Source organism: Cardiocondyla obscurior, linkage group LG01 (assembly GCF_019399895.1).
Source record: "Cardiocondyla obscurior isolate alpha-2009 linkage group LG01, Cobs3.1, whole genome shotgun sequence".
Lineage (NCBI taxonomy): Eukaryota > Metazoa > Arthropoda > Insecta > Hymenoptera > Formicidae > Cardiocondyla > Cardiocondyla obscurior.
The window spans coordinates 7,116,311-7,141,754 of NC_091864.1; the positions used below are offsets into that span (position 1 = coordinate 7,116,311).

Genomic DNA, 25,444 nt, shown 5'->3' on the forward strand with positions numbered 1-25,444 from the left:
CGTTTGCTTCTTGTTTCAAGTCTCGGCGATTGAGTTGGATCTGGGCCAGGTGTGCTAAACGTTAAGGGTAGATTAAACCGCGCCGTAAGTGACTGGTGCCATGGGGACTTCGTGAATAATTTCTTGCGTCATTAGGCCCGACCTAATGGGAGTGCGACTTATTAAATTCTCATACTTTGCCACGCCCGGCACATTTCCGAAGTTCATTATTTACCGGCGTCACTAACGGCACGATTTCGCTCGCGAATCCACGAAAAACCGGGGGCACTCGGACGGGATCCTCGAGCCGAGTCCTTTAATCCGACTGCCTTGTCTTATTAACCGGTCAACTTATGCTCGGCTTAACGCGAAGGGAATCCTCTTTCCTCCGTCCCTTCGCTCTTGCTATCGCTCGATCCGCCTTCACCCTCGACATATGTCTTCAGTTAATACTATAAACAGTGAAGCTAGACGTATACAGCTAGAGAAGAGCTCGGGAGCAATTTGATTCCATTTCACTTCGGCATTACGTACATATATATATATTGCACGACGAAATTTTCTGTCCGACTTCGTCGAGCATTTCGTTAGACTCTCTCTTTAAAAATTTATCTCCTCCCTCGAAAGTTTCTGCTATAAATACAATTTTCTTGCGACACGTACACCTATTTTCGTGCTCGGACGCGTCTGATAAATCATACAGGGTAAGCTAGCTGGGGAATGCGTTACGGAGAATTTCTCTTTGGAACAGGAATTTAATGGGTATGTACAAAGCGAAAGAAATATCGGCCCGTCGGGAGGAAAGGAGGCGACGGTGCGGCGCGTGCGAGTGTGTACCAGATTCATTTTCCATATCGATTTAGTTTACGGTATTGCGTCTGGCAGTATCGGCCCGTGATACGAGCAGAAACAGCGGTATTTATATAGTTCGGCCCGACAGCGGCATGATGTAGGTAAACCGAACGTACGAGGGAGAAGAAACTTTCTAGATGAATCCCGCCGCCTTTGCCCGGAGGGTGGTCGGAAAGACGACCGAGGGGGTGAGCCAGGGATTGCTAATGCAATATAGGAGACAGTGTAAACGGGAGGCGAGTACACGGTCCACGATGACGCAAGCTGGGTACTTGAGGCGGTCGGGGGAGTAGAGTAAAGAAGGAAGATGCACGAGATACGATGGAATAGGCCGCGCGGCATCCTCGCGGGGGTCGACGACCCCACGATAGACCTAAATACACCCGCGAGGGAGAAAGAAAGAAAGAGATCAAGTCGCGCCGAAACGGCGGCCGCGATTGAGCAAAGGGGGTGCGGGAGCAACGCGACGGCGATAAGAGCGTAGCGCCGGTTCTTTCTCTGCCGCGGAAAGAGAAGAGAGAAGCGCCCCGGCTTTTCTTCCGATTACTTTTATTGCGAAATTTATAAAGGGAGGCGGGCACACTTTGCGTTACAGAAATTCCGCCGGCCGCTTATTAGAAACTCGTACGCTGTTTAATAATTTCCAACGTTAATTACTTACGGGGAAAACGCTGGAATACTGATTCGGTGAAACGTAATTTTCAGTCAAGTATACTGAGAGCAAACGAGGGGATTAGCGCTGTGCTATCCGGGTCTCCGGTGCGATAGATATCAACTAAGATTTCTGGATCGGCTCTCTAAATTCTATTAACAAACGGGAGTGATTGTTCAATCGATCCCACGTGCGACCTGATAAAACGGTGTTTATCGCGCGGATATACAAGTTTGGAACGATTGACCGAATCGTGCCGACTGAGCTGCGCGAGAAGAAATAGCCTCTGACATTTTGGCCCTTAACTTGCCCCAGAATTTGTCTAAAAATGGTGACAGAATGGGCTAAATGTAGCGTCGAATGCGAAGATGGATTTGTCTACTTCAATGTCGGGATATAAATAGTTTTATAATTAAATTTTGTTTACGGAGGTAGAACGCGACAGGATATCGTTTCTCGGTTAATCTTGGCTGAATCGTACTTTTTTATTTTTTTTTTAGTCGTAAATTGTTAATGTGAATCAATATTGTATGTATACAATCTTTCACGACAAACTGAGAATTTTTATAAAATTATTCAATGTAAAATTAGCTCGGCGTATATGTTGCCAAAAAGAGCGGTGATTGAAAGACGACGGATTCGGGCCGACTTTGCCCACTGTGCTCTCAGATTTCGTTTAACATTTTCGGCCACGTTTGACGTTAGGTTTACGGAAGCATTTCGAGGGTAGAAAAAAAAAGTAGAGATAACAGGGAAAGGGATCGAAAGAAAAGTATATGCTGAAAAATATTCATTGTGCGAAGTTAAAAAAAAATTTTTAACGAGCGTCCAACCACGATAACGGGTTGCAGTAATAGCCCCGTGCACGTAATATCTGCTATGCACCCCTTTTTAATGGCCATTAGCGAAGTTGAGCCCAGAGCCCGGGATCGAGTCACGCTGTTCGCCGGTGCGACATATCTCCCACAAGTTTCTCGTAAAATTTTACAATGTTCCACCGAAACGACCCAGTTGAGACGTATATGTGTACGTTGGCGTTGGCACCTTCCTCTCTCTCTCTCTCTTTCTCTCTCTCGAATTACATTTGTTATATTACCGAGTGGCTCGAAAAAGAGGAAATCTAATGCGTTCGTATCGAAACGAGGTTTCGCTCGCGTAGGGATAAAGGTTTCGATCGCATGCATTTATCATCGAGAAAAAAAGATTGACCGGCTGTCACCAACGACGGCGACCTCAGCCACCCTACGTTTTTCGCATGGAAATCATTAACGTACAATGTTTATTGCACCGATGTTACATCCTCCGTTTCTTTTATTACGTGTCGTCAGATTTTTTTTTTTTCTTCTTTCTCTCTCTTTTTTTTTTTTCTCTTTTCTTTTTTAGATTATTGCGTCGTCTCGATGTACAGTGTAACGTCGACGCTGATTTCCACAAGAATAATCCGGTTCGTTACTTGCGCTACCATTTACGTTACATATTTGCCGGTGAACGACGTCCCGCACGTAGCTCGCATTATTCGCGGTGCCGAGGACTACGTTGCAAAATTGCTATGCCGTGGGTGTGCCGGGGCAGTCTCCTCTTTTTATGCGTTCTTATCGCGACGTTATCCCTCTAACTCTTTCCCTCGAGTCTCGGGGAGCCATCGATAGGAAAACGACGCGGACATTTCGAGCGCGACTATCATTTCAAGCATCCCCCTTCCTCCCCCCATTCGCTGTTAAATCCCGCGACGCGGCATTTCTTTCCTATCGATTACCGCGGGGAATAAAGAATACATCTCGACGATACGCCGTGATTGCGTAAACGTATCTCCACCGTGCTTATCGCGAAGTTTCAAAAGTTTGAACGTATCCGCGCGGAGCGAGGGATGACTCGTCACGTAACTTGTCGTCCCACGTCCTCGATTCCGGCGTGCGAGACACTCTCGGTCGACGTGTCTTTAGAGTTTCGCGAACTTCGCCAGCCTCACGTTTCTCGAAGAATTTATGGAATATTATACGTAGAAAGAGAGAGAGAGAGAAGAGAAGAGAAACGGTGATACAGACGTAAGCGTCATTTACAATTCGAGCGATTCAGTCGCAATCGGCAATCTGAGGATATCCAAGCTCTTCTCGGTTCCCTCTGCTCGATTCATCTTCTCGCTAGGTGGAACGAACAAAGACGGGACGCCGCGACGTTACGTAAAACTCCCGAGAACGGCGTATTCGTTTACGACCGGTTCGGTCTATTTTTATCGCTTGTAATACGACATTAAAAAGGTGCCCCGATACGCGGGAAGGAAAAAAAAAAATCTTCCTCGGCTGCGGACGAACGGGGTATCCGCGTTCGTATTTCAGGCCCCCGGTTTCCTTTTACCATTTGTCCGCCGTGCTAGAGTGATAATTTTAGCAATTCCTAGCGGCGATCTTCAGCCTCTCCTATCGCGATCCCGTGCACGAGCAGTGGCCGTTTATTGCCGCCTCGGCACGCAGAATAAGCCAAACACTCGGGATGCCATAAAGTGCATCGTCTCGGTTGACGAGAGACAAAGAGGACGCAGAGACGAGGTAGTCTAAAGGCGTCTGTTATCGTGTTACGAGAAACGTCTCCGCGTGATATACGCGACGCGTAACGCAATTAAGACGGTGTACGCCGGAATTGCATGGGTACCGGAGTAATTAATGTAAGGGCATTTTGGATGCGAAGTTGGGTGGCTGCGCAAACATATTAACGGCGATCTTAGTCCTTTCTTTCTCTCTCTTTCTTTTTCTATTTTCTCGGTGGAGAACAGCGGGAAAGGTATACGAGAGAACATTTTTCTCACACGCTACGATTGTCCTCACGGTTTTTACATTCTTTATCAGGGGATATTTGCGACCCCGCGTTTATTTTAAAACCCGTATGTGTTTATACACGCTTATTGGCGCAACAAATTTTCCGCGCGCGCGACACTCACTCGGAGGCATCTTTATCGAACTTTTTTTTTTTTTTTTCTGACGGGAAAGGGCGAAGCGATAGAGCGCGTAGCCCTGTTGACGAGGAAGGTACGTCGCTGTCCGCGAGGAAGTGAGCCGCATTTACGAAACCCTCCTCTCCCCCTCCCCCCCCCGGCCTTTGTCGGCACAGCTGGGAATTGTAAGGGAGCGCACTGATTTAGACACTCTCCGCGTTTAGAGAATGCCATTACGGGAAAACTCTTAATTACGGTATCGATCCGCCAGCCTCGTGTTCAATTAAGTCTCCCTCCCCCCCTGACCAGAACGTTATGATGAGCTATTTCAATCGTGTGCCTGCTCTTGAATTTCCACGAGTCGCAAAATTATGCGGCCGATTGTCGCGCATTAATCCGCATCGATTGTCGCCGCGATAACATTTCGCGAATTTCTCTCCCCTGCCTCGTTTCCTCCCTCACCCGCGGGGAAGAACCGCGATCTAATCACCAAGTGGGTTTTTTTTTCCCTTTTTTTTCCCCCACTCGCGCACAAAGGAGTCGAGTCGATGCGCCAGTTTAATGTGTGCCTTAAATTAATAAATGAACACTTCTGGACTACGTGCGCGGTGCATCAACGTGACGGACCACCTACGTGCCGCGTTTATTTATAGCGTTATGGAAAGCGCTACGCTCTCGAATGCGCGCATAAATGTTTATCGCACGTTCGAACACGCGGCCTCAAAGCGTGTAATCGGCAATCGGGCACTCGTCCTAGACACCTGGAAGCCCTGGCATTTTCCCCGCGGTCGCGTTCACTCCTGGACCGATCGCCCATGCGACCGACGCCGTCATACGCTGACGTCAGAGATCCCCGAGTGCCTATTGTGTTCGCGGAAAATTCTAATGCACTTAATTTTGCGCGTAACGTCAGCGTCCGTTTATAACGCCACGTCGAGAATGTCACGGAATAAATAAAGTATCATCAGGGTTTTTCTTCGTGTAATCTGTTTTTTTTTCTTTTTTATTTTTTTTCTCTCCTTTTGAAGACTGGGATGTCTCTATTTTAGAGCGGATTAAGTTCCAGTCCTACTTCCGACCGATTTAAATCTGGATTTCAATCGGGGATTTAAATTTTACATGTGTTACGGCGGCAGCTCGGCCCTGATTTATATCACCGTTGTGCGAATATTGCGAAAGCCTGACGCAATTACCGTTAAAATATAATACCACTGGGGTAACTGGGAAGGCGGTTCTTCCTCGCTCCGTCGTCGTTTCTCTCTTCTTGCGCAAACACTCGGGGAGCGCGCGCAAGAGAGACGCGTACAGCTTCGCGTCATCTATTGTGCGCGCGTGGCTGAATGCACGTGTGCACATGCGACGCGATATGCGCCGCCGATATTAGAGCGGAACGCCGACATCCATTTTTAAGTAGGCGACGATGCAATCGCGGAAATCAAATTGAAAAACGTACGTACACTAATACCCCAAGCTACGGGATCCGCGAGTTAACAGGCTTCGTCTTTCCCGTATTAGAGGCCCGCCGCAGGTTTTCCGGAATTTAGGCGATTCTGCGCGGGACAATTAATCGTACGTTATTAATGCGTCGCTAAATTAGCCTAACCGCTGGCGGTACGAGCTGCGAAACTGTTGACGAAACTCCACCGACCGAGGGGGGTGGGTTACGGGGAAGGATTGCATTATTAAAGTTGTACTCTAATATCGGCGTACGCGGTAACGGACCGTTAATATGTTTCATAATTAATGTATCCGCGGCTTTTATAAGACTTGACATAACTTACAATTAGTAATGAGATAACAAGGCGTATGTTTATCGGAAAATTCAAACGATATATATGTCATAATGAGCGGATTATACAAAGTAAAGAGTAAAGCGTGGGATTATCGATAATTATGCTCAGATTACTAGACTGCGGGAGAACACTCGAGCTTACCGTTGGACTTTTTGTCGCTGCCGCCTTCTTTTTTCTTTTTTTCTTTTTTTTTTCTTTTCTTTCTTTTTTTCAAGCCGAGTTAATTGGACGCCGGCCAACGCAAAATTAATTAATTAATTAATTAAACCGCGCCTAACTGTTTTGTGTGAACTCAGCCCGCTGTCAAAAAATTTATTTACCGCCGTGGAATATCGGAGGAAATAATCGCTTGCGAATCGCGAAATTAACGGAGCTGGGGGTCGCAATAGCTCGCGTTTTTATTGACCGCGAGCGTGATGGAAGTTGCGGTAGGTGGTTTAACAGGTCGATCAATTTTTATCATCGCGAATATTCCGTTCGACCATTCTAGCGATCGCATTTTTACACGTTCCGGGGCAGGAACGCGAAATCCGCTCACGCATGGACTCCAATTCTATGAATGTACGCGAGGTATGAAAAGGACCTCGAAATAGCTTTGCACTTCGTCGTTCTTTTTTTCTTTTCCTCTCCCCGTTTATTTTATTTTATTTTTTTTTTTCTTAGTAAAGAATATAATATTCATGCCGCATACACCACATTTTAATGCGACAATCCACCCCATTCGTAGCCTCGATCCTCAAATATCGGTCACGATAAATATTTACCCAAGCGTTCAGCTTTATTTAACGGTAAAAATTATTATTGTGCTTGATAACCGGGTGCTATTTTCCTAGCGTTACTTTTTTTAAAAAAAATTTCGCAGTGTTCCTGCTCGCGTAGGTTTTTGTTTTCAATTTCTTTCTTTTTTTTTTTCTTTCTTTTCTTATCTGCGTTTGCATCGAAGTCCGCGCATTGCGATACCGCGAAAACTATGCGGTGGTTTGCCAAGGGGGATGTTTAATTCGACACCGTGATATAGACTGCGGAATTTATTACGCGATAATTAATTTAATGGATAAAGTTATGCATACGTTGCGGGCAGCTCCGTGATTGTATCAAACTCCGAGATAGCGGCCCGAACCGATTTCTGACGCGAATAAAATAAACTCATTCCGCTTTTTCATCTCGGCATCCGGTAAATGCGCCGTGGACCGTAATTTAGTCGCCGCGCGCGACCCATATTCGGCGGGACGCGGAGATAGAGATCGGAAATGCGGACGCGTGACGCAAAGGTCAAGTGTCCATTGAAAATCGGTGAGGATTCGGCGTTGAAGAGAGGCGTGGAATTTTCGTGCTTCGCCGAAATACGGATAAATAAAATACGCGTCCGCTTTAAAGGCGGAAACTTACAACCCTAATCGGGACAATGAGAGATAAACGGAGCGCGCGATAACAATTCGTCACGTTGTATGCGATTCAGTCTCGTAATTGTCGTGCTAGGCGGGTAATAATCGCCGCGAATCAGAGCGTAATTAATTTTAATGCGACGATTGTCGCAGCTAGCGAATTGCTCACTTCGGCACCGACCTTTTCTCGGTCCGCGCCGAGGCACGAGACACCCGTACGTCCATTAAAAGGCCCCGAGTAATTACGATCGTTTTACGTTCTCAAAGCCATAAAAGCCGGCCGTTTTCGCTTTCGAAAGGCCATCGCGCTAAGCGAAAAGTGCAATTTTCCATCGTCGGAATTAGTGACCAAACAAGCGAGGGCTGTTGATTCGCAAAGGTTCCCCACGTGTGCGCCTTTAATGAAATTGCGAGAGGCAGCCACGTTTTAGCAACGACGGAATAAAGAGAATTATCAATAATATACTCATATTCCATATTCTAACAAATGCGTTTCGCAATTGCGACGTGTTCATTGTTGCTCTATTTGCACGGTGTATATTTAGCTGTAAACGACGCGGGGCCAAGTGTCCATGTACCGTGACCACATCCGCGCGCGAGCGGAAGGACCTTTCACGTGTCGCGTATCCTCCCCGGGCAAATATGCACGTTCCATTATGCAGAAGACTACGCCGTGATCCAGCCGGCGATGCTTATTGCACGCGTTACGTGCAACTAAAAATAGACGGGCGCGTACGTAGAATAGTGTAATGAGTCGCGACATAAATGGGGCCGGGGATGGTCGATACGGTCGGTGCGGTGCTAATTAAAGTGCGTGGTTTAGGGCGATGGAGAACGGGGAGAGAGAGAAAGAGAGAGGAGAAGAGAAGAGAGCACACAGAAAGCTCGGCTTACGATCACATGATAAATTCATGTCGCGATGCGCTAGATTACGCCCGTGGATCGAGGGGGATGATAAAGATTAGCGTCGACTGACAACACGTGACGGACTCGTAAGTGGAACTGCGACACTTTGCTCCGTCCATTTCGGCTTATTTCTTGCAGTTGAATATTCCCTCGTTAGCATCCGAATCATAAATCACTCGGTCAGCGTACATCTGGCCATATATTTTTTTTTTATCTTCCCCGTTCGTTCAGAGGCACTCGCAAAAAGGCAGCGCATATTTTCATTTCTCGTTAATTGCATAAATAGATAAAGCGCGGAGAAAAATCCTGCTTCGCAGCCGGCTGCGATTTATCTTCGTTCCGCGCGTTTGGCATGGTGAAATTGTGGCATCCGTCAGATGTATCTATCAACTCTCCCCGTGATCTGAAATCCAGATTTATTCGCCGGGGGGAGGGGGAGGGAATCTCTCTGTCGCCGCGATTGATAAGCGGGAACCGCTGGCGTCTCCGTTTAATGTCGTAACGCGGCCGAAGGCGCGGGTAATTTAAGGGATGATCGATCCCTCCGCGGTCTCACGGATTCGGCAGCTCGCGTCAGGACAGAGTGGATTTCCAGGTCAGAAGGTCACGGCGGCGTTCGCGGGCGGCGCACATCCAGTATACAATATTGAGAATTCAGAGCTTTCAGAGCGGGGCCGGCCTCATTTTCTCGTCGCCCGCACGCGCCGGAATTGTGTGACGTGTAGTGCCTCTCTGTCCCTCCTCATTCTTGCTCTTCGATCTTCCTTCGTCTTCGTCCTCTCTCCTCTTTCTCTCTTTCTCTCCCTTGTACTTTTTCTCACTTTCTCTTGTTTATGTCGCTGGAGGCTACGTTTGTTCATAAGATATGTATGGCACGAAATATACGTAGAGGGTTGTTGAAGGCGTAAGGGACCATCCTGGAGAAATAGCCCAATTTTTTTTTTTTTTTTTTTTTGAGAGGTAGTAATACGTGGAATGGCGAAGATGGAGGAGTGATGGGTTTCGCTTACTTAGCACCCTTAAAAAGCACACGTGGAAGATTCCTTTGCGGTTCTGGAGATTTTTACGTTTTTTTATTAGCCCGAACGGTATCGGGATCTGCCAGTTCGCATTTACGCTTGATCCGCGTAAACGTTGCCGCGGCGGGTTTTCCCACGTTCTAAATAAATTTAAGTGCAGTGTGCGCTCGCGTCATGTCTGACGAGCTCGAAAAAGGTGCGTTTATAGGTGCGTCTAAGGATCGCCTGTCGGCATCCTTAAACCCGATAACTACGATTAACAACGAAGCTGCCAATAAATAAAGGACTCCCGGGATCATCTCGGTTTTTCGCGTGGAGCGTTCTTTGTTCTTGTCGCAATGAGATAAAAAAAAAATTAAAAAAAAGGGAAAAAAAAAAGAAAAAAAAACTGTCTTTCCGTTTCTCGCGCGCTGATAAATTCTCGAGGTCCATAAAGAGGATGTAAGGAGACTCGGTGAATGCGAACGGGGATAATCGGTCATGTGGCATCGCGCGATGATTAATCGACCGAGTTAGTCGGAGTGACAATGATTAATCGCATCGCGCGGGACGCGAAGACGGGACCGTGCGAAGGACGTCGAAAGATACCCTTCCCTCCCGCGCCTACGACGTTCTCTCTTGGTGGAGGGAATAAACACGATAAAGCAAGTCCATTACTTTTACGATTGTTACGCACCCTCGATGCGTCCCTTTTTTTTATTTTTATGTTTTCACCTCGCCCGCACCGGCAGCCGCTTCCGATCTCCGTGCGATCGGAGTTACGCCGCCGGTGGTACTGCAAATTATGCAAATTCGAGCCATTTAAGGTATCGCGAAAAGGCAATCTTGCCCGTCGTCGGGCTATCTGAACCGACCGTGCCGGCTTGGCGCGGTTCGGAATTAATACAACGATTGCACTCGAGCTCTCGAGGCCAATTAAGCTCGATTGCTAGAGAATGCGATTTGAATTTTCGCTGGAAAAGAAGCAGGCATTTTACGGTGTAAACGTGATACATCGCGGAACGTATAACGACCGAATGCATTGTGCCGGCCGAGGCGAATAAAAGAGAGCGAGACGCGCGGGGTTTTTTTCAACAAGGGGATGAATAGATCCGACGGCTTCGGGGGTGGTTCGGACAAAGGCCGGCCGCGTTCGAATTTCGATATCGCGAGTTCTCGCGGCGTGAAAGCGCAGGGATGAGAATGGACGCGGCACAAAAGGAAGACACCTGACGGACCCGGGGGGGAGGAGGGTGGTTGCCTCGCCTCGATATACCCCCGATCTCAGCCCCCGTCGCATATTCAATACGTCCGCGTCGCGTGCACAGTTTCTCGCGGGGGTTCCGTTCGAACGACGCCGCTCGTCGGAAAAAAGCGGCGAGCTAGACACGAGCGTATCCCGGCACGATCGCCGCGTATCTTTTTCTTTTTTCCCTTCTTTTTTTTCCTATTTTTATTTTTTATATATTTTTTTTGTGTTTAAAAAGAGATAGCCGTGAGCCCGAACGCGTGTTCAGAATATCGCGAGAAGTTTTCAAACTCCAGTCGCTGGCGTGGGCGGACCTCGTTGAGGGAGATACCGCGCGAATCTCCGATACACCCCCTGTCTACCTGTCAATAACGATGACACGTACGACTACCGGCGGGGGCGTCGAGGGGAGGCGGCGATCCGTGGCATTATATGCGGGAGGGATAAGCGCCACGATAATGCCTCGCGGTGCAAGCCTCGTGGCGCAAGAGTTCGGTTTATTGACAGCCGCCGCGCCGCGCGCGCTTTTTCGCGCCTCGTGACTCCGCCGGGGCGGCGCGGAGGCGCGCGTCGGCGTCGAGGCACAATGGCGCACGTGGTGCCGCCGCGTGACGCGATACGGGACGGCGAAGCGATCACCCATCAACGCCACGCCGGTGGCCGGCGTCGAGATGGCAGGAGAGAAGGAAGAAGCGGATCCAGCCGGCGGCCGGAGTGAAACAATGCACGCGCGGGGCTGCTTATTTATAAATACGGCATGACATGCGCTATGGGAAAATAGGACGGGCGTGCTGAAGCCGTGCCAGAGGAGCGGCGCCAAGTGTAAGAGAGTCCGGGTTCGCTGCCGGAGGTCGCGACGGCAGCCGGTCGCTGTCACCGCTGCGCTCGCTTGCTGGTGGTACGCCGTCACTGTGGCCGAACCGGCGGCTACCGTACGCGCGCCCCGTCGCGCGCGGAATGCCGTCGCCGTCGCCGTCGCGCCGCGAGCCGTGGTTCAAACGTCAGAGCAACGTGGGGCCCGCTCCCGGTTTAAGGTACGCGACACCCCGCAGAAGGTTAGGGCACGCGAGAGAGCCGAAGGTAGCCGGTCCCATTGGCCCCCGTAGGCGATATCGACGCGCGCTGCTTTAAAACTCTATTTAGGTCACTCGAACTAGGTCCCCGCTGGCTTAATAATCGCTTCCTACCGCGGGTCCAATGCCATTATCGATTGTTTACAGCCGACGGACCAGCTGAACCCGCTGGTCGGACGGTAATGAGTCCCGCGAACGACGCTTCACCGTCTTGTTTGAGTCTCACTTTGTTAGGTCACTCCGTGATAGTCGTCTTGCGCTTGTAAAATGTAGAACAGACAGGTCAAAAAATAAGATTTTTTTTTTTTTTAATATATAGTTACACTAATAATAGTTGCGTAATAATTAAAGTAATGGTTTTTTTTATATGTTATAGGTGATAACTCCGCTTCGGTCTTTGGTATTTTGTGGAAGAAGCAAAGGAGACATGGAGGAGTGGCTGAATACGCTAAGAACAGGAGCGGACACTCGTCCTCAGGGTGATCCTGGAACTGCCGAGTTCCTGGGAGGTAATCATCAGTGGTATGCAACTAGTCACGCTAGACCTACGTACTGCAACGTTTGTAGAGACGCTCTACATGGTAAGCAACTCTAATTTTCCATTAATAATAGATTATTAATTAATAATAGACTTACGTCTATTTGAAAATGTTTAAATTAAAAAAAAAAGGCATTGTTGCAGGTGTTACTTCTCATGGTTTGAGCTGTGAGGCTTGTAAATGCAAGGTGCACAAGAGGTGTAGTGCAAAAGCAATAAATAATTGCAAGTGGACCACTTTAGCATCCATTGGAAAAGATATAATCGAGGACCAAGATGGGGTATACATATATGTTATTTTATTAAGAATAATCGATAAAAGTTTAATTCTGATCGAATGTATACCTTTTAACAACATTTTACAGTCAATTTAATTAATTCTAACTAATTTATCGAGAATACACAATTTTTAATATTTTTAATTTCCTGAATTGCAATTTAATTTTATTTATTATTTAATCTACATTTGTAGAATATCACAATGCCACATCAGTGGATGGAAGGAAATTTGCCAGTGTCCTCGAAATGTTACGTCTGTGAAAAAACGTGTGGCTCTGTACTTAGGTAGATTCATCTCAGTATATTTTTATATTTACGAGATTTATTGATATATCGTCAAATTAACAATATATCGTTCGTAGGCTTCAAGATTGGCGATGTTTATGGTGCAAAGCAACTGTGCACACAGCATGCAGACCTTCTATAAGTGTCAGGTGTCCGCTAGGACCAGCTAAGCTCAGCGTAGTGCCTCCTACAGCTTTGCATAGTATAGGTAATCGCACGCTATTTTTATTATAAATGAAATACCGCGGCTTACGTCTAACATTTTACACGTATATTTAAATATTAAATTTATTATGTTATCAGGTAGCGACGAAGCTTGGGAAGCGGTTAGACCTACGGGATGCAGTCCACTTTTAGTATTCGTAAACAGTAAATCTGGTGACAATCAGGGTATTAAGTTTCTTAGAAGATTTAAACAATTACTGAATCCCGCACAAGTGTTCGACCTTATGAATGGAGGACCAGGTCCAGGGTGAGAAAATATATAAGCACTAATATTAATCAACCGGTCATAAATGTAATTCGTTAATGTAGATAAATAAAGTATAAAAATTTATCGAGTATATAAATAATATTTTTTTGCTCAGATTGAGACTATTTCGACACTTTGACCCATTCCGGATTTTAGTATGCAGTGGTGATGGATCTGTAGGGTGGGTGCTTTCAGAAATCGATCGTCTTGGAATGCACGTGAGTAAATGTGTGCGTTTTAAAATTAATTTTATTATAACTCTTCTTTGGCATGACTCTAGCGGTTATCATTTCTTCTTGAACTTGATTGCGCTCTCTGCCAAGGCTGCATCGTTTAAACATATTTCTCTCTGCTGGTAGTAATTTAGCTTAAAAATATTTTTCTACTTTTTATATACGCGCGAGTACAATGCATGAATATAAAATGGTCTAAATTGTGGCTGAAGTACTATATAAGACTTTTTTTAATAGAAAATGCCGATATTAATTCTCATTTCTGTTATATTGCAGCCAATGGCATTAATTTTTTCAAGTTTCTGATTATAAATTGCATGGCGTGTCTCTTTTATGATTTTATTCCAGATGAAACCAGTGTGTGTGCTTTAGGCTTCTTATATATGCGAAGCTTCATTAACTTTTTTTGCAGGCGGTAAGTGTACACATGCATGACTGAACTGTCTATTTAATTTATTGCTCTTATTAAAAATCTATTAACATATGCTATTAATAAATTACGTGAAATAAAAAGGAAGTGTATTTATATTTTTCAAATTTCCAGAAGCAATGCCAGGTTGGAGTGTTACCTCTCGGCACAGGAAATGATTTGGCACGCGTGTTAGGCTGGGGTTCGTCGTGCGATGATGATACGCATTTACCTCAACTACTGGAAAAATATGAAAAAGCGGGTACAAAAATGCTGGATCGATGGAGTATTATGACATTCGAACGCAGCATATCTCTGCCATGTCACAAAGTGACCCAGCCCGATCCGGCTATAAAATCGAGCATAGCTCATCAATATGAAGACAGCGTTCTTGCTCATATAACCAACATTTTGCAATCTGATCAGGAAAGCGTAGTTATATCTAGTGCCAAGTAAGTAATATAATTATGTATGCGTGCATACGCGCGCACGTACGCGTTTATATTACATATATGAATTAATGTAAGCTGTAACTTTTAACAGATTTTTTTCTTTTTTCACAGAATTTTATGTGAAACAGTCAAAGATTTTGCAACACATATACTGGAAGTCAGTCTAAACACAGGGGACCAACAATTGGAAGAAAAATGCACAATACTTCAACAAAAACTTGACCTGCTGTTGCAAACATTATCGAAGGAAGAAAGCTATTTATCTGATAACACAGAAGACATCGACATTGGCACTTTAAAAACTGATACTTTTAACAGTACCCAAGAGAAAGGTGCTTTAGAAAAGCCAGAAAAAGAAATGACGAATTTAAAAAAGGTTAAGAGAAGAAGATGCTACATGGAAAAAGACGTCGTGATGTCTAGGTATAGTATATACTTGTAACAATATATTATAAAACGTAAAAAGAAATATATATACTTTAATAATATTTACAGAGCAAACAGCTTGAAAAGAGCTATCAGAAGATTAGTAGAGCATACAGAAACGGCTGTCGACGAGCAAAATAATTCTTCGGATGAAAAGACGTGCGGTAAAATTCCAAATATTGCCGTAACATCCGATTGTTCTCTAATAAATATCACAGGTAAATTATTTTATTGATTTTTACAGTGATGAAATGACGAGTTTACATATTCTTATTCTTGAATTATATAATAAAAAAATATAAATGACTGTAGACAAAAAGCAACAATTAGATATCCCTGGCTTTTCGCAAATGGATCAAATTAACAACATATATTTAATACCAAGTATGGAATCCGGTAGTAGTGTAGAGATTTCACCTTGCCCGAGTCCTACTCCTAACGTAGCGTCTTTGAGCCCGATGCCTGATATAAGAAGAGATTCGCAACCTGAAGAATTATTGACTCTTCCCGCGCCCGATGGTTTCGCCGATAGCAGGCGAAATAGCGAAAACATACTGCAAGGGTAACTTTACTTCTTTACTTGAGTTTGATGTCGTTACTATTATAATACTTATAATATTTATTATTAATAATTATAATTATATTTAGAAAATTCTACAAACTTTGATATAATTTTAGAGTTCTCAGTTTTGATATGGCCGTGACGCAAACTGCCAACAATCAACAAGAAGCTCAGGCAGCCAACGATAATTTTCTATCGTCCGAACCAACGCAAATAGAAGTTTCCTCCGACATTCCTATAACCGTGACAAGGACCGTTTTAGAAACGAGCACACCATCAGACGATGCGACCATGCAGGACACTATTATTTCTCCTGACACGGATTCACTTCATTCTAGAAACATTTCGCCAGAGCACGCACCAAAACCCACGCTGGCCAAATTGGAACCGAGAGGTAGCTGTACCAACAGTATTGTTAGCACGGATAGTATGGTTTCCGAAACTTTTGATTCCAAGAGTTATACCGTGCGAAATAGCGAGAGCGAAATTGGTAAGTGAATACTACCAATGTGACAAGCATTGTAGAAATGTTACGTTGTATATATTTCGTATCTAATTATTAGATAATTTCTCTCACACTTTTCAGGTCATATAGACAGCGATATATTCGATTCAACAAAAAAATCAGAGAGCTCAGAGATTGGACACATTGACTCGCCGGATAATTCCGATATAATTTCTAGCGAGACTCCACATTCGGAAAGCGGCTTGGAAGATTTAAGTTCTCTTGGGCAAGATGTGATCAGTGCAATAATGGGTGAAAAATACGATTCTGTCAGGGAAGGTTTAGAGATCGAAGAGTCGCACAGATATTGCGGCTTAGCTCGATTCAGCGAAGGAAACGACATTGGTAGACAATCGTTCAAGAAGGGCGCAAAAAATATAAAAACGGATAAAGAGGTAAATGAGTTTTTTAATTATACTATAATTTACTAGAGATTACAGAACGTGCGCTTTGCGCCAAGCGAAATAACCAATTAACAGCTAATTAACGCGTAAAATAAATTTTCAATTAATCTTTTATTATCAGACGATGCTAAATAAATATAAAACGGACGGCCTGCCAACGTGCGTACGTGTATCGGGAATTAAATCGACGCAATCTGTAGAAACGAATGTAGTACTTACGACTGGTTTCGAAACTGCTGAAAAGGAAAAAGCGTCCGATTTACTGAGACCGGTATGCTGCTTTACCGTCTCGTCGGACAATACGCAGACAAATGAAAAGTGCCCCACGAATTTTCCACCGCAGATTAGTGTTATCGTTGATCCGCCAAGTCCATCCTTGTCAATTGAGAGTCATCACAAATTTAACTTAGATTGTAAATTGGATCCACATGACAAGCAATACAGTAGTGGCACTAGTATGGAAAGATGTAAGTTGATTAAATTAAATTTATTATATCCTGCAATTTTATTATAAGTCTTAATATTTTTAATAATGCAGTAAGCGTGGAGCTACCCGACTCAGGCTTTTCTCCGCAAGCTACGCGACGTATAAGTAGCGGCAGTTTGTTGAAAGCATCAGAAGTTGTGTCGTTAGCAGCAACTGCCGCTCGTTTAGGTGGTTCGAGCGTGAGCTTGCGCCACGAAAGAACGAAATCGGTAGATAAAACGGAGGACGTGAAAAAACTTCCTATAATAAATCCTTTGGTTCGATTGCCTATGTGGCCGAGTAAGCAAAAAATAAAATAAAATAAATGCAATGTCAAAATCTTCGCCGTTTTTTTGTTTTATTAATTATTTACTTGTTTTTTTGCAAATGTATAGATGTAAGTGGCGGAGCTGGTCTCATCAGTCAAGCATTACTAGCAAATGCGGACGCTCTATGCGCAGCGGTATCGCCTTTAATGGATCCAGACGAAACATTGATGTAATTTTTATACGTTATTATATGTACACTTTATACACTTAATGTATGCACACATTTCTTGAATTTTTTTTATTTTTTATATTTCAGGGAAGGTTACTTTGAACGATGCGTCATGAACAATTATTTCGGTATCGGCATAGACGCGAAGATTAGTTTAGACTTTCACAATAAGCGAGAGGAACACCCTGAGAAATGTCGATCGCGCGCCAAAAATTACATGTGGTACGGTGTTTTGGGATCTAAACAATGGATACAAAAGACTTACAAAAATCTCGATCAAAGAGTTCAACTCGAGTGCGACGGTCAAAGGATACCACTGCCTTCACTGCAAGGGATCGTTGTATTGAATATACCAAGGTACTTATTACATAATAAATAAATTTATAATACGATTTTTAATTTGCAAAAATACGTTTTTTAATAACAGCTTTATGGGCGGTACAAATTTTTGGGGAGGCTCGAAAGAAGGAGATTTATTTTTGGCACCATCATTCGACGATCGTATATTAGAGGTAGTGGCAGTTTTTGGATCTGTTCAAATGGCTGCTTCGCGGCTTATCAATTTACAGCATCACAGGATAGCTCAGTGTCAAACGGTTCAAATTAACATATTGGGAGAAGAGGGTGTTCCTATACAGGTCGACGGTGAGGCTTGGATTCAACCACCCGGTATCATAAGGATTATACACAAGAATCGCATGCAAATGCTTTATAGAAATCGGGTAAATGTCGTCTCACGATATTTATTAAAGAAATTTTAATTGCACATTTAATCGAAAAAGTATTTTCTATCTTAGGCACTTGAAACGTCATTGCGAGCATGGGAGGAAAAACAACGTAATACTTTAAGCGCCGTAACTCAACCCGCTCTAGGCAGTGCATCGCAGTCTAGAACACAATTGCAAATATGCAATAAACCACCTCAATTGATCGACGAGGAACTCGGTATTCTATTCAATTTCATCGAAGCTGTGACGACTTTGGTCAAGTGGGTAAAGCTGCTAATTATATCACATCCAAGCTTGGAACCAGATTTGTACCAAGTAGCCTTGCGAACAGCAAATGCACTCGAACAAGTACATCCAGACGGTAAAATTTTGCAGGGGGTAAGTTTTAAATAAAATTTAATCTGAAAGCTTAACCGCAACAATTTATATACTTTTTTTTCATTTTTTTTTTATTAACAGATAAGCCTAAGACCCATGGTAACCGAATTAGTATCGAGTGCGCGACAATTGTACGAAGAATCTTGTGAGTTGCTGCGTGATAAAGCCCATAATTTGGTATGAACATCAAATATTGATATTATAATATATAAACGAATTAAATTAAACAATAATAATTATTTTCTCTGTACGATGCAGAAATTACGAGAGGATTTAGAAAACAAGTTGTCTCTATCTCTAGCTACTATGGAACAGGAATTGCGAAAGTGTACCTTTGATGAAGGAGGAACAGGATTGGTTTATTTGCAAAATATTCCTGCAGACGATCAGGTATAGTTTTTTTTTGTTATGCTTAATGCAATGCTGCTTAAAATAAATTATTTAAAAATACGAGTTATAAAATTAACTATTTTTACGTATTTTGTCATGTATCTTGCATTGTGATAAAGTTTATTTTATAAATATTTAACTGTTTGTTATTAAATACAATTTGAACAAAGTTTAAATCAAATTTATATAAAGAATTCTTTATACGGAGGAGGTACAATTAATTTATTTAATCTATTTGTGGTATCTAATAATTTTGCACAAGATTATTAAAGTCTTTGAAAAATGAGCAAGGCGTATTAATAGCGAAATTTAACGTAAAGTCTTCTATTATCTATTCTCTTTGATTCGTATTTGATATTCCATCTTGCTAAGTATACAAAGAAAAGATTACTGAGAGCGCTGTTTTTGTAAATAAATTTTGAGTGAAGTAATTAGCTATTTTAATAATACAGAGATACGTAATATTATGAAAGCACCTCTCTTTATATACATATACGTCATACATCAGAATTTTACAATCTCTTTTGAGACAAGTTTACAATTCATTATGCGTAAATGTTTTTAAATGATAATTAATAAATTATCTTATGCTTTGATTCGGATTGATTGAGTGCTCAATCCCAGTGCTGGTAATATGCTTTTAAGTATTAATGCTTATGACATTAGAGAATAGAATTAGCATTTAGAGAGACTTAGTTTTACAGTATGGCGAAACATAAAGCTGATTAGTTTTTGTATACGCGTGTGTATGTGTGTATGTGCGTGCATGTATGTATGTATGTATGTATGTATGTATGTATGTATGTATGTATGTATGTATGTATGTATGTATGTATGTATTTATGTATGTATTATAGCTGCTGAGAGATAGAATTTGCCTCTTATTTCTTTATTCTCGCTTGCGATTCTATTATAGTCCGTAGTAAGACATAACGAATGTATGTATATTGTACGTTATGATATTTAGCGACGCCTAGCTACCTATCTTCAGTTTTCAGCAGACGCAACACACATCCAAGTACGCACTTGAGTTATACGCAATATAATACTTTTTGCTTTTATTATTGCGCCTACGCTGTTTCTCATAATTTTTGCGAGGGTTTGCTGCACTGTTCAATTAGCATTAGTTGTAACAACGAGAGGGGAACTTTCGTGATTTTATATCAGCCTCATGAGAGATGTATCTTTTAGCGAATGTATACGAATCTTGCTATAAAGTACAGCAATAAATATATAATGGAATATCTTATATCTTTATATCTGCGGTACTTGCGCGACTTTTGAATCACACTATCGCAAATGACGCGTAGGTCATTCGGGAGCTACTTTATATGCCTGACGAATTCATTATCACGTAATCCCGAGCGCAAATCTCCACCTGCATATGATTAGCATGATGTCTCTAACGTGTATGCCATATAAAATAGCATACCGCTTCTCTACTAATCTTACTAACCGTTTACTAACCGTCATCTCGAATCTCTGGATCTGCAGGGAGATAAAAAAAATCGTCATCGAGGGTTGTTCTGGTTAAAGTTCCGTCGCTTCGCTGGCAACTCAGGCGGCGTGGGCCATCCGGCGCGCGATCAGGTCACCACGTGGGGCGTACAAGAAGTGTGCACCTGGTTAGAGAATCTGCAGCTGGGAGAATACGCTGAGAAATTTGTGTCTCACGATATACGCGGCAGGGAGTTGTTGTCCCTAGCCCGTCGAGACTTAAAGGAGCTAGGCATCATCAAGGTGGGGCATGTCAAGCGCATCTTACAAGCCATCAACGATCTCAACAATTGAGTTACGGTACACGCGGCTACCGTTCGTATATAAGTATTGAAATTCCGCATCTCCGAAGCGAGGAGTACAATCATGTAGATAGGTAGGTAGGTAGATAACAGATAACAGCGGCAATAGCAAAGAAAAATTCGTATTTCCGTATTGAAGTGTCATTCTAAACGTGCAATTATAAGTCGGCGGGGACTAGGAGGAAGAGGCGTAAAGAACTGAATAGGTACTTGACAAAGAACTTTCATGACACGCAAGACAAATTTGTTGAGGATAGATAAATCTAGTTATATTATCTTGCTCCTAAAATGTTAACTACTACAACTTCTGTCTGTCGAGCGATTTAGATATTAAAGGAGAGGATATATCATCGTGATAATTAATCACCTTGGAAAGTATCCTTATAAATTAACGATTACTTGTATAGAAAAAAAAAACCATTTTGCCTATGTGCCAAATATCTATTCTATACTAGAACTCGCAAGAAGCAAAGCTGAATTTATTACAGTGATAAATTGACGGGACAATTCTATTTATTAACACACACACACACTAACGTACACGACATACGTATAGTACAAAATACGAGAAACGCATCATCCCCCAAGGGGACGTATATTTTCTTCTTTTGCTGATGTAATAAAAGAATCCGCGACACAAGGTTTCGTATAAAGTGCACGCACGTATGAACCAGATACTCCTTGTGAAAAAGCAAACTTTTTATATCACTGATTATTATTAAAACAACTTATAACGTTTAGGGTATATTTAGCAACTGCTGCGTATACTCCTACTGTTTGAAATTAGTGAATCTTACACGCGGTATGATTACCTTAAATCCTACGAGTACCGTACTCTTGCGAAAAACATCTTGATGTTTGCGAAAATTACTTTATTTTAATATGTTTTTTTTTTTTATTCGTTAATTTTGATCAATTTACTTTATTTACGGTCTTCTATTATACTATGTCTTCGTTCGAACCGAGTTATCGTCGTATATATCTGATTATCCTGTAATTGTACATAATTTTCAGTATTCTTGGTTGTTTAACCATATTAATGATTAGTTAAAAAAGCAATCTTGGGCCAAGATGTGTATGAAAGTGATTATACATATATATCTCATTATGGCAATAAAAAAAAAGAAAAGAAAGATAATTAAGAAGAGCTAGAAATGCAAAATACGTGCTACAGTAGTTCCAAAAAGTTTACAAAATTATTACGATAAGAATAATTTTTCTTCCCACGAGTGCGCAAGTTAAGCACTTCGTTTTGTGTGAGCTTCTTGCCTGCTTCCTTAACAAAACTAGTCTTATCTGTATTAGGTCATATATTCATCTATTCGTTTGTCTTTACTGCGGTATTAATTAATCGGTGACAGTTAAAGAATTTCTATATAAATACTATTTTTTATTTAAGTCGTAGTTTTAACGCTCCACTTGTAGTACGTAATTTTCACACAAATAGAATAGGCCGTACTATAACGACATATTTAGTCTAATATGATAAAACAAAGAATATTAATAAATCAACATACAAGAGAGTAGCCAATAAAACTTAAAATGAAGTATAATCAAACAGTAACTATTCTAATAATTACACAGAGAGTGCTATTCTTATCGTAACGAAGTAGGTAGATTCTTTATAGATGATATTAGCTTGCCACAGTTTCTAACGTTAGGACATTACTACTTAATTACTTGTCTTGTCTTTTTTTTATAATATCTTATATAATACAAGACACTAATGAACTTCAGCTTGTTTGGAACATAAATCTTAATAGAACGTTTATTTTACATTCCGTTAGATATCTGAAAGGATAAAGTGCCTATTATAAGAGTCACTAATCTTACATACAGGAATACGGACGTGAAGTCTATATATTATATATTCATTTTAATGCTGCGTGCATTAATCACATCATCTTTAATTTTATTTCGAAAAATGCAAAAGTCGTAAATTGCAAACGCATTATTTGTGCTAAGTTTTACTTTTGTTTAAAAATTATATCATTAAAATCACATAACAAAATGTCACTAACTTAATACATTACATTATTGCAATAATACAGTATTACGTAAAATAATGTTATATACGATAATTTTAAATTTATGCGCTTTGAGAAAGAATTAAAATTTATGTAGAATTATGTTTAAGTAGAAGAAATTTTTCAAACGTGTATTTTATAATTACTTTGATCTCCGTTGGAAATAATTTATATATCGAGTACCTACAAATAAATTTAAGTTTTTCAAAAATAGAAAAAGAAAATTATAAATGACGTTTCCTTAAAATTGTTACTATGAAATGCAGTCTTTAATTGTTTAACGTCACTTTTTATAACTTTAATCTTCTGCTTCCTTTTTACACGCACATGTATGGAAATAATTTCGTCGATGTTATCTCGTGTGTAATTCTTTTTTTTTCTTTTTTAGATATTCCTGCAGTAAGATTACTTATATACAGAATTGACAATCTCATATTATCGTGTGCAATCCACACGTGTGTAAGGATCCTATTATTATAATATATTCCTTTCCAAAGTGTGTATACGTTTTTTTATATACTTGCTAAAGTAAAATTATTGACGAGCGTACCTCACGATTTACAATGAAATGTTGGAAAGGTAATACGCAAGTAAGAGTATTTAATCATATTCAATTATTGTTACTAAGGATATACCGTTTTACTATATTATTAATCAATGTAATCGACCCGTAAAATTAAGTCGTTTGAAGAGATTAGTTACGCGTAGTTTTCTAGGCATCTATTTGCACGTCTTCTGAATGTTTCTTTCACCCTGAACGTATTCCTCGACTTTTTTTTTTTTTTTTTTTTTTAAATGTATGTAATCGTGTGGGCATTTCACCACTTTATCTGTGATAGTATCTTGCACAACCGCTTGATCCACGAATTTAAATGTATTATTAATATGTAATTCTGATTGGGGAAACAGTTGTGCAAAGATATATATCTTCTCTTTTGTTACTACTTTAATTGCGTGTGTGCGATATTTTTCGACGTTTACCTTAATAGGGCTGTCCCAAGCTTAAATTGTGTTTAAAATGTATATATGAAAGCAGTATTTTACATACACACTCAAGCACACATTCTATATCTGAAACTAGTTTAGAAAATAATTTTAAAACATTTGTGTTTGTACGTAGTGATTAATCGGACATTGTTTAAAATATGCATTTGGCAATCAAAATAATTTCCGAGCAAAAGAAAATTGAAAGCTTTTCAAATTGATGCCATCTTTTTATTCGTTAAAGAGATCTTTTACTTTTGCGGTTTTGAGAATGCTTCTAAAATTATACAAACTGATTGTAAACAGATTTAAACAAATAATTATTACGTTTACGATTTTTATTAAAAGTTATGTATAGGTTGATAAATACATTAGAAAGGCATACATTAAAGAATGTCCGGTTTGCAGAGTAGAACTGTAAGTATTTTACAACATACATCTAAAACTACTGTGATAAAGACTAATTTATAATGCAAGACAAGTGTTATCGTCTCTACAATATTAAAAATCTTATTTATTTGAATATTTTAGCAATGTACAAGATTTATTTTTATTGTAAGGATTTTTTACGTCTAAGATGAAGATATATCATGTTTCTTAAAGATTTGTACATGTGCTTAAAGATGTGCATAATAATGTAAATCAGATTTATATCGGGTACTTTAGTTAACAGAAATTTAAATTTTTATTATTTTATATTTGCATTTTAAATAATTTAATTAATATATATTTGTATAATAATTAAATACTATTTATAGATGCGTAGTATTATTCAAGTAACGTTCGATTCTGCGTTTTTTAATTGAACGTTTAAATAATTAATGTAAATCGATCTTGTACGCTTTCTATTCTACTGCATTGCATTATTTTATTAGATTTATATTGTTTTTAAGATTAGAGATGCAAAATTTTGTTAAATTCTACAAACGCAGATCTATGCGTATTAAAATTAATTTTAAACTTAAACTCTTTGAAAAAAAAAAAAATAGATATTTGATCCAAACAATTCAGAATCATGATATCAGATATATTTAATTGACAATGTATCAAGCAATATCTTAAAATTGATACAATAACAGGATTTATAATTATATTAATGTAGCAATAAATATATTAATTTAATAATCTGTTATTCCAATTAAATTGAACAGTTAAATTGATTGATACTATTTTTATCTTGTATTTTTAAACGTAAAAAAAAAGTTTAATTATTGGTATAAAACGTTTTTCTTTTCTTTTTTTTCTGTATAACATTCTTAAATTTAATCTCAAACTTTACAATTTAATGTTAATATTCAATGTGCTCTCTAAACATTTGCATATTGCATTATAAGTCCTGTATGCTATATGAGGAAAGTCTCGCATTGTATCGAAAAAAAAGTTATTTAGGAATAAACGTGTTCAATCTGTTACACACGAGCACTTTATATATCTATTTTTATCAAGATAATTACATATATAATTTCTACATATATCAATCTTTTTCGTACTTGAATGTATAAATATAAAATATCCTGTACAAAAAGAAAAAAAAAGAAAAAAATTAATAAAACACTATTCTATAATAAAGTTGAAAATCTGAATTTTCTAGTTTAGTGTTTTATTTTTAAATATTATCTTAGTTTATATTAATAATGTTTCTCATTAGTTTTTATTTTAAATACATTTTCGTTGTAAAATTGTTATTAAAGTATAATTTATAATTAATTTATTATCGATCAGGAATAAATATGAAGAGTCAGAGAATTTTGTTAGTTTCGAAAAAATGCGCTATGAGGGGAATTTAGATAACC

At 40.4% G+C, this 25,444-nt stretch overlaps 1 protein-coding gene across 8 annotated transcripts in view; it reads left to right on the top strand.

Annotated features, from left to right (window-relative positions):
* Positions 1–25,234, top strand: part of LOC139113234 (diacylglycerol kinase eta) — a 29,504-nt gene extending 4,270 nt beyond the window's left edge. The window contains exons 2-22 of one of the 8 annotated variants that reach the window (XM_070674218.1): positions 12,193–12,397; positions 12,487–12,635; positions 12,827–12,918; positions 12,996–13,126; positions 13,222–13,390; positions 13,506–13,620; positions 14,168–14,484; positions 14,596–14,907; positions 14,980–15,128; positions 15,223–15,472; positions 15,589–15,962; positions 16,059–16,372; positions 16,503–16,848; positions 16,920–17,147; positions 17,243–17,345; positions 17,433–17,702; positions 17,773–18,067; positions 18,143–18,451; positions 18,533–18,628; positions 18,710–18,841; positions 20,336–25,234. In XM_070674218.1, coding sequence (XP_070530319.1) covers positions 12,244–12,397; positions 12,487–12,635; positions 12,827–12,918; positions 12,996–13,126; positions 13,222–13,390; positions 13,506–13,620; positions 14,168–14,484; positions 14,596–14,907; positions 14,980–15,128; positions 15,223–15,472; positions 15,589–15,962; positions 16,059–16,372; positions 16,503–16,848; positions 16,920–17,147; positions 17,243–17,345; positions 17,433–17,702; positions 17,773–18,067; positions 18,143–18,451; positions 18,533–18,628; positions 18,710–18,841; positions 20,336–20,632 — 4,602 coding nt within the window. In that variant the 5' untranslated portion in view covers positions 12,193–12,243 and the 3' untranslated portion in view covers positions 20,633–25,234. The remainder of the gene's footprint in view (positions 1–12,192; positions 12,398–12,486; positions 12,636–12,826; positions 12,919–12,995; positions 13,127–13,221; positions 13,391–13,505; positions 13,621–14,167; positions 14,485–14,595; positions 14,908–14,979; positions 15,129–15,222; positions 15,473–15,588; positions 15,963–16,058; positions 16,373–16,502; positions 16,849–16,919; positions 17,148–17,242; positions 17,346–17,432; positions 17,703–17,772; positions 18,068–18,142; positions 18,452–18,532; positions 18,629–18,709; positions 18,842–20,335) is intronic. The other 7 variants (XM_070674283.1, XM_070674235.1, XM_070674227.1 and 4 more) reach the window with 7 other exon arrangements.
* Positions 25,235–25,444: the final 210 nt, after the last annotated feature.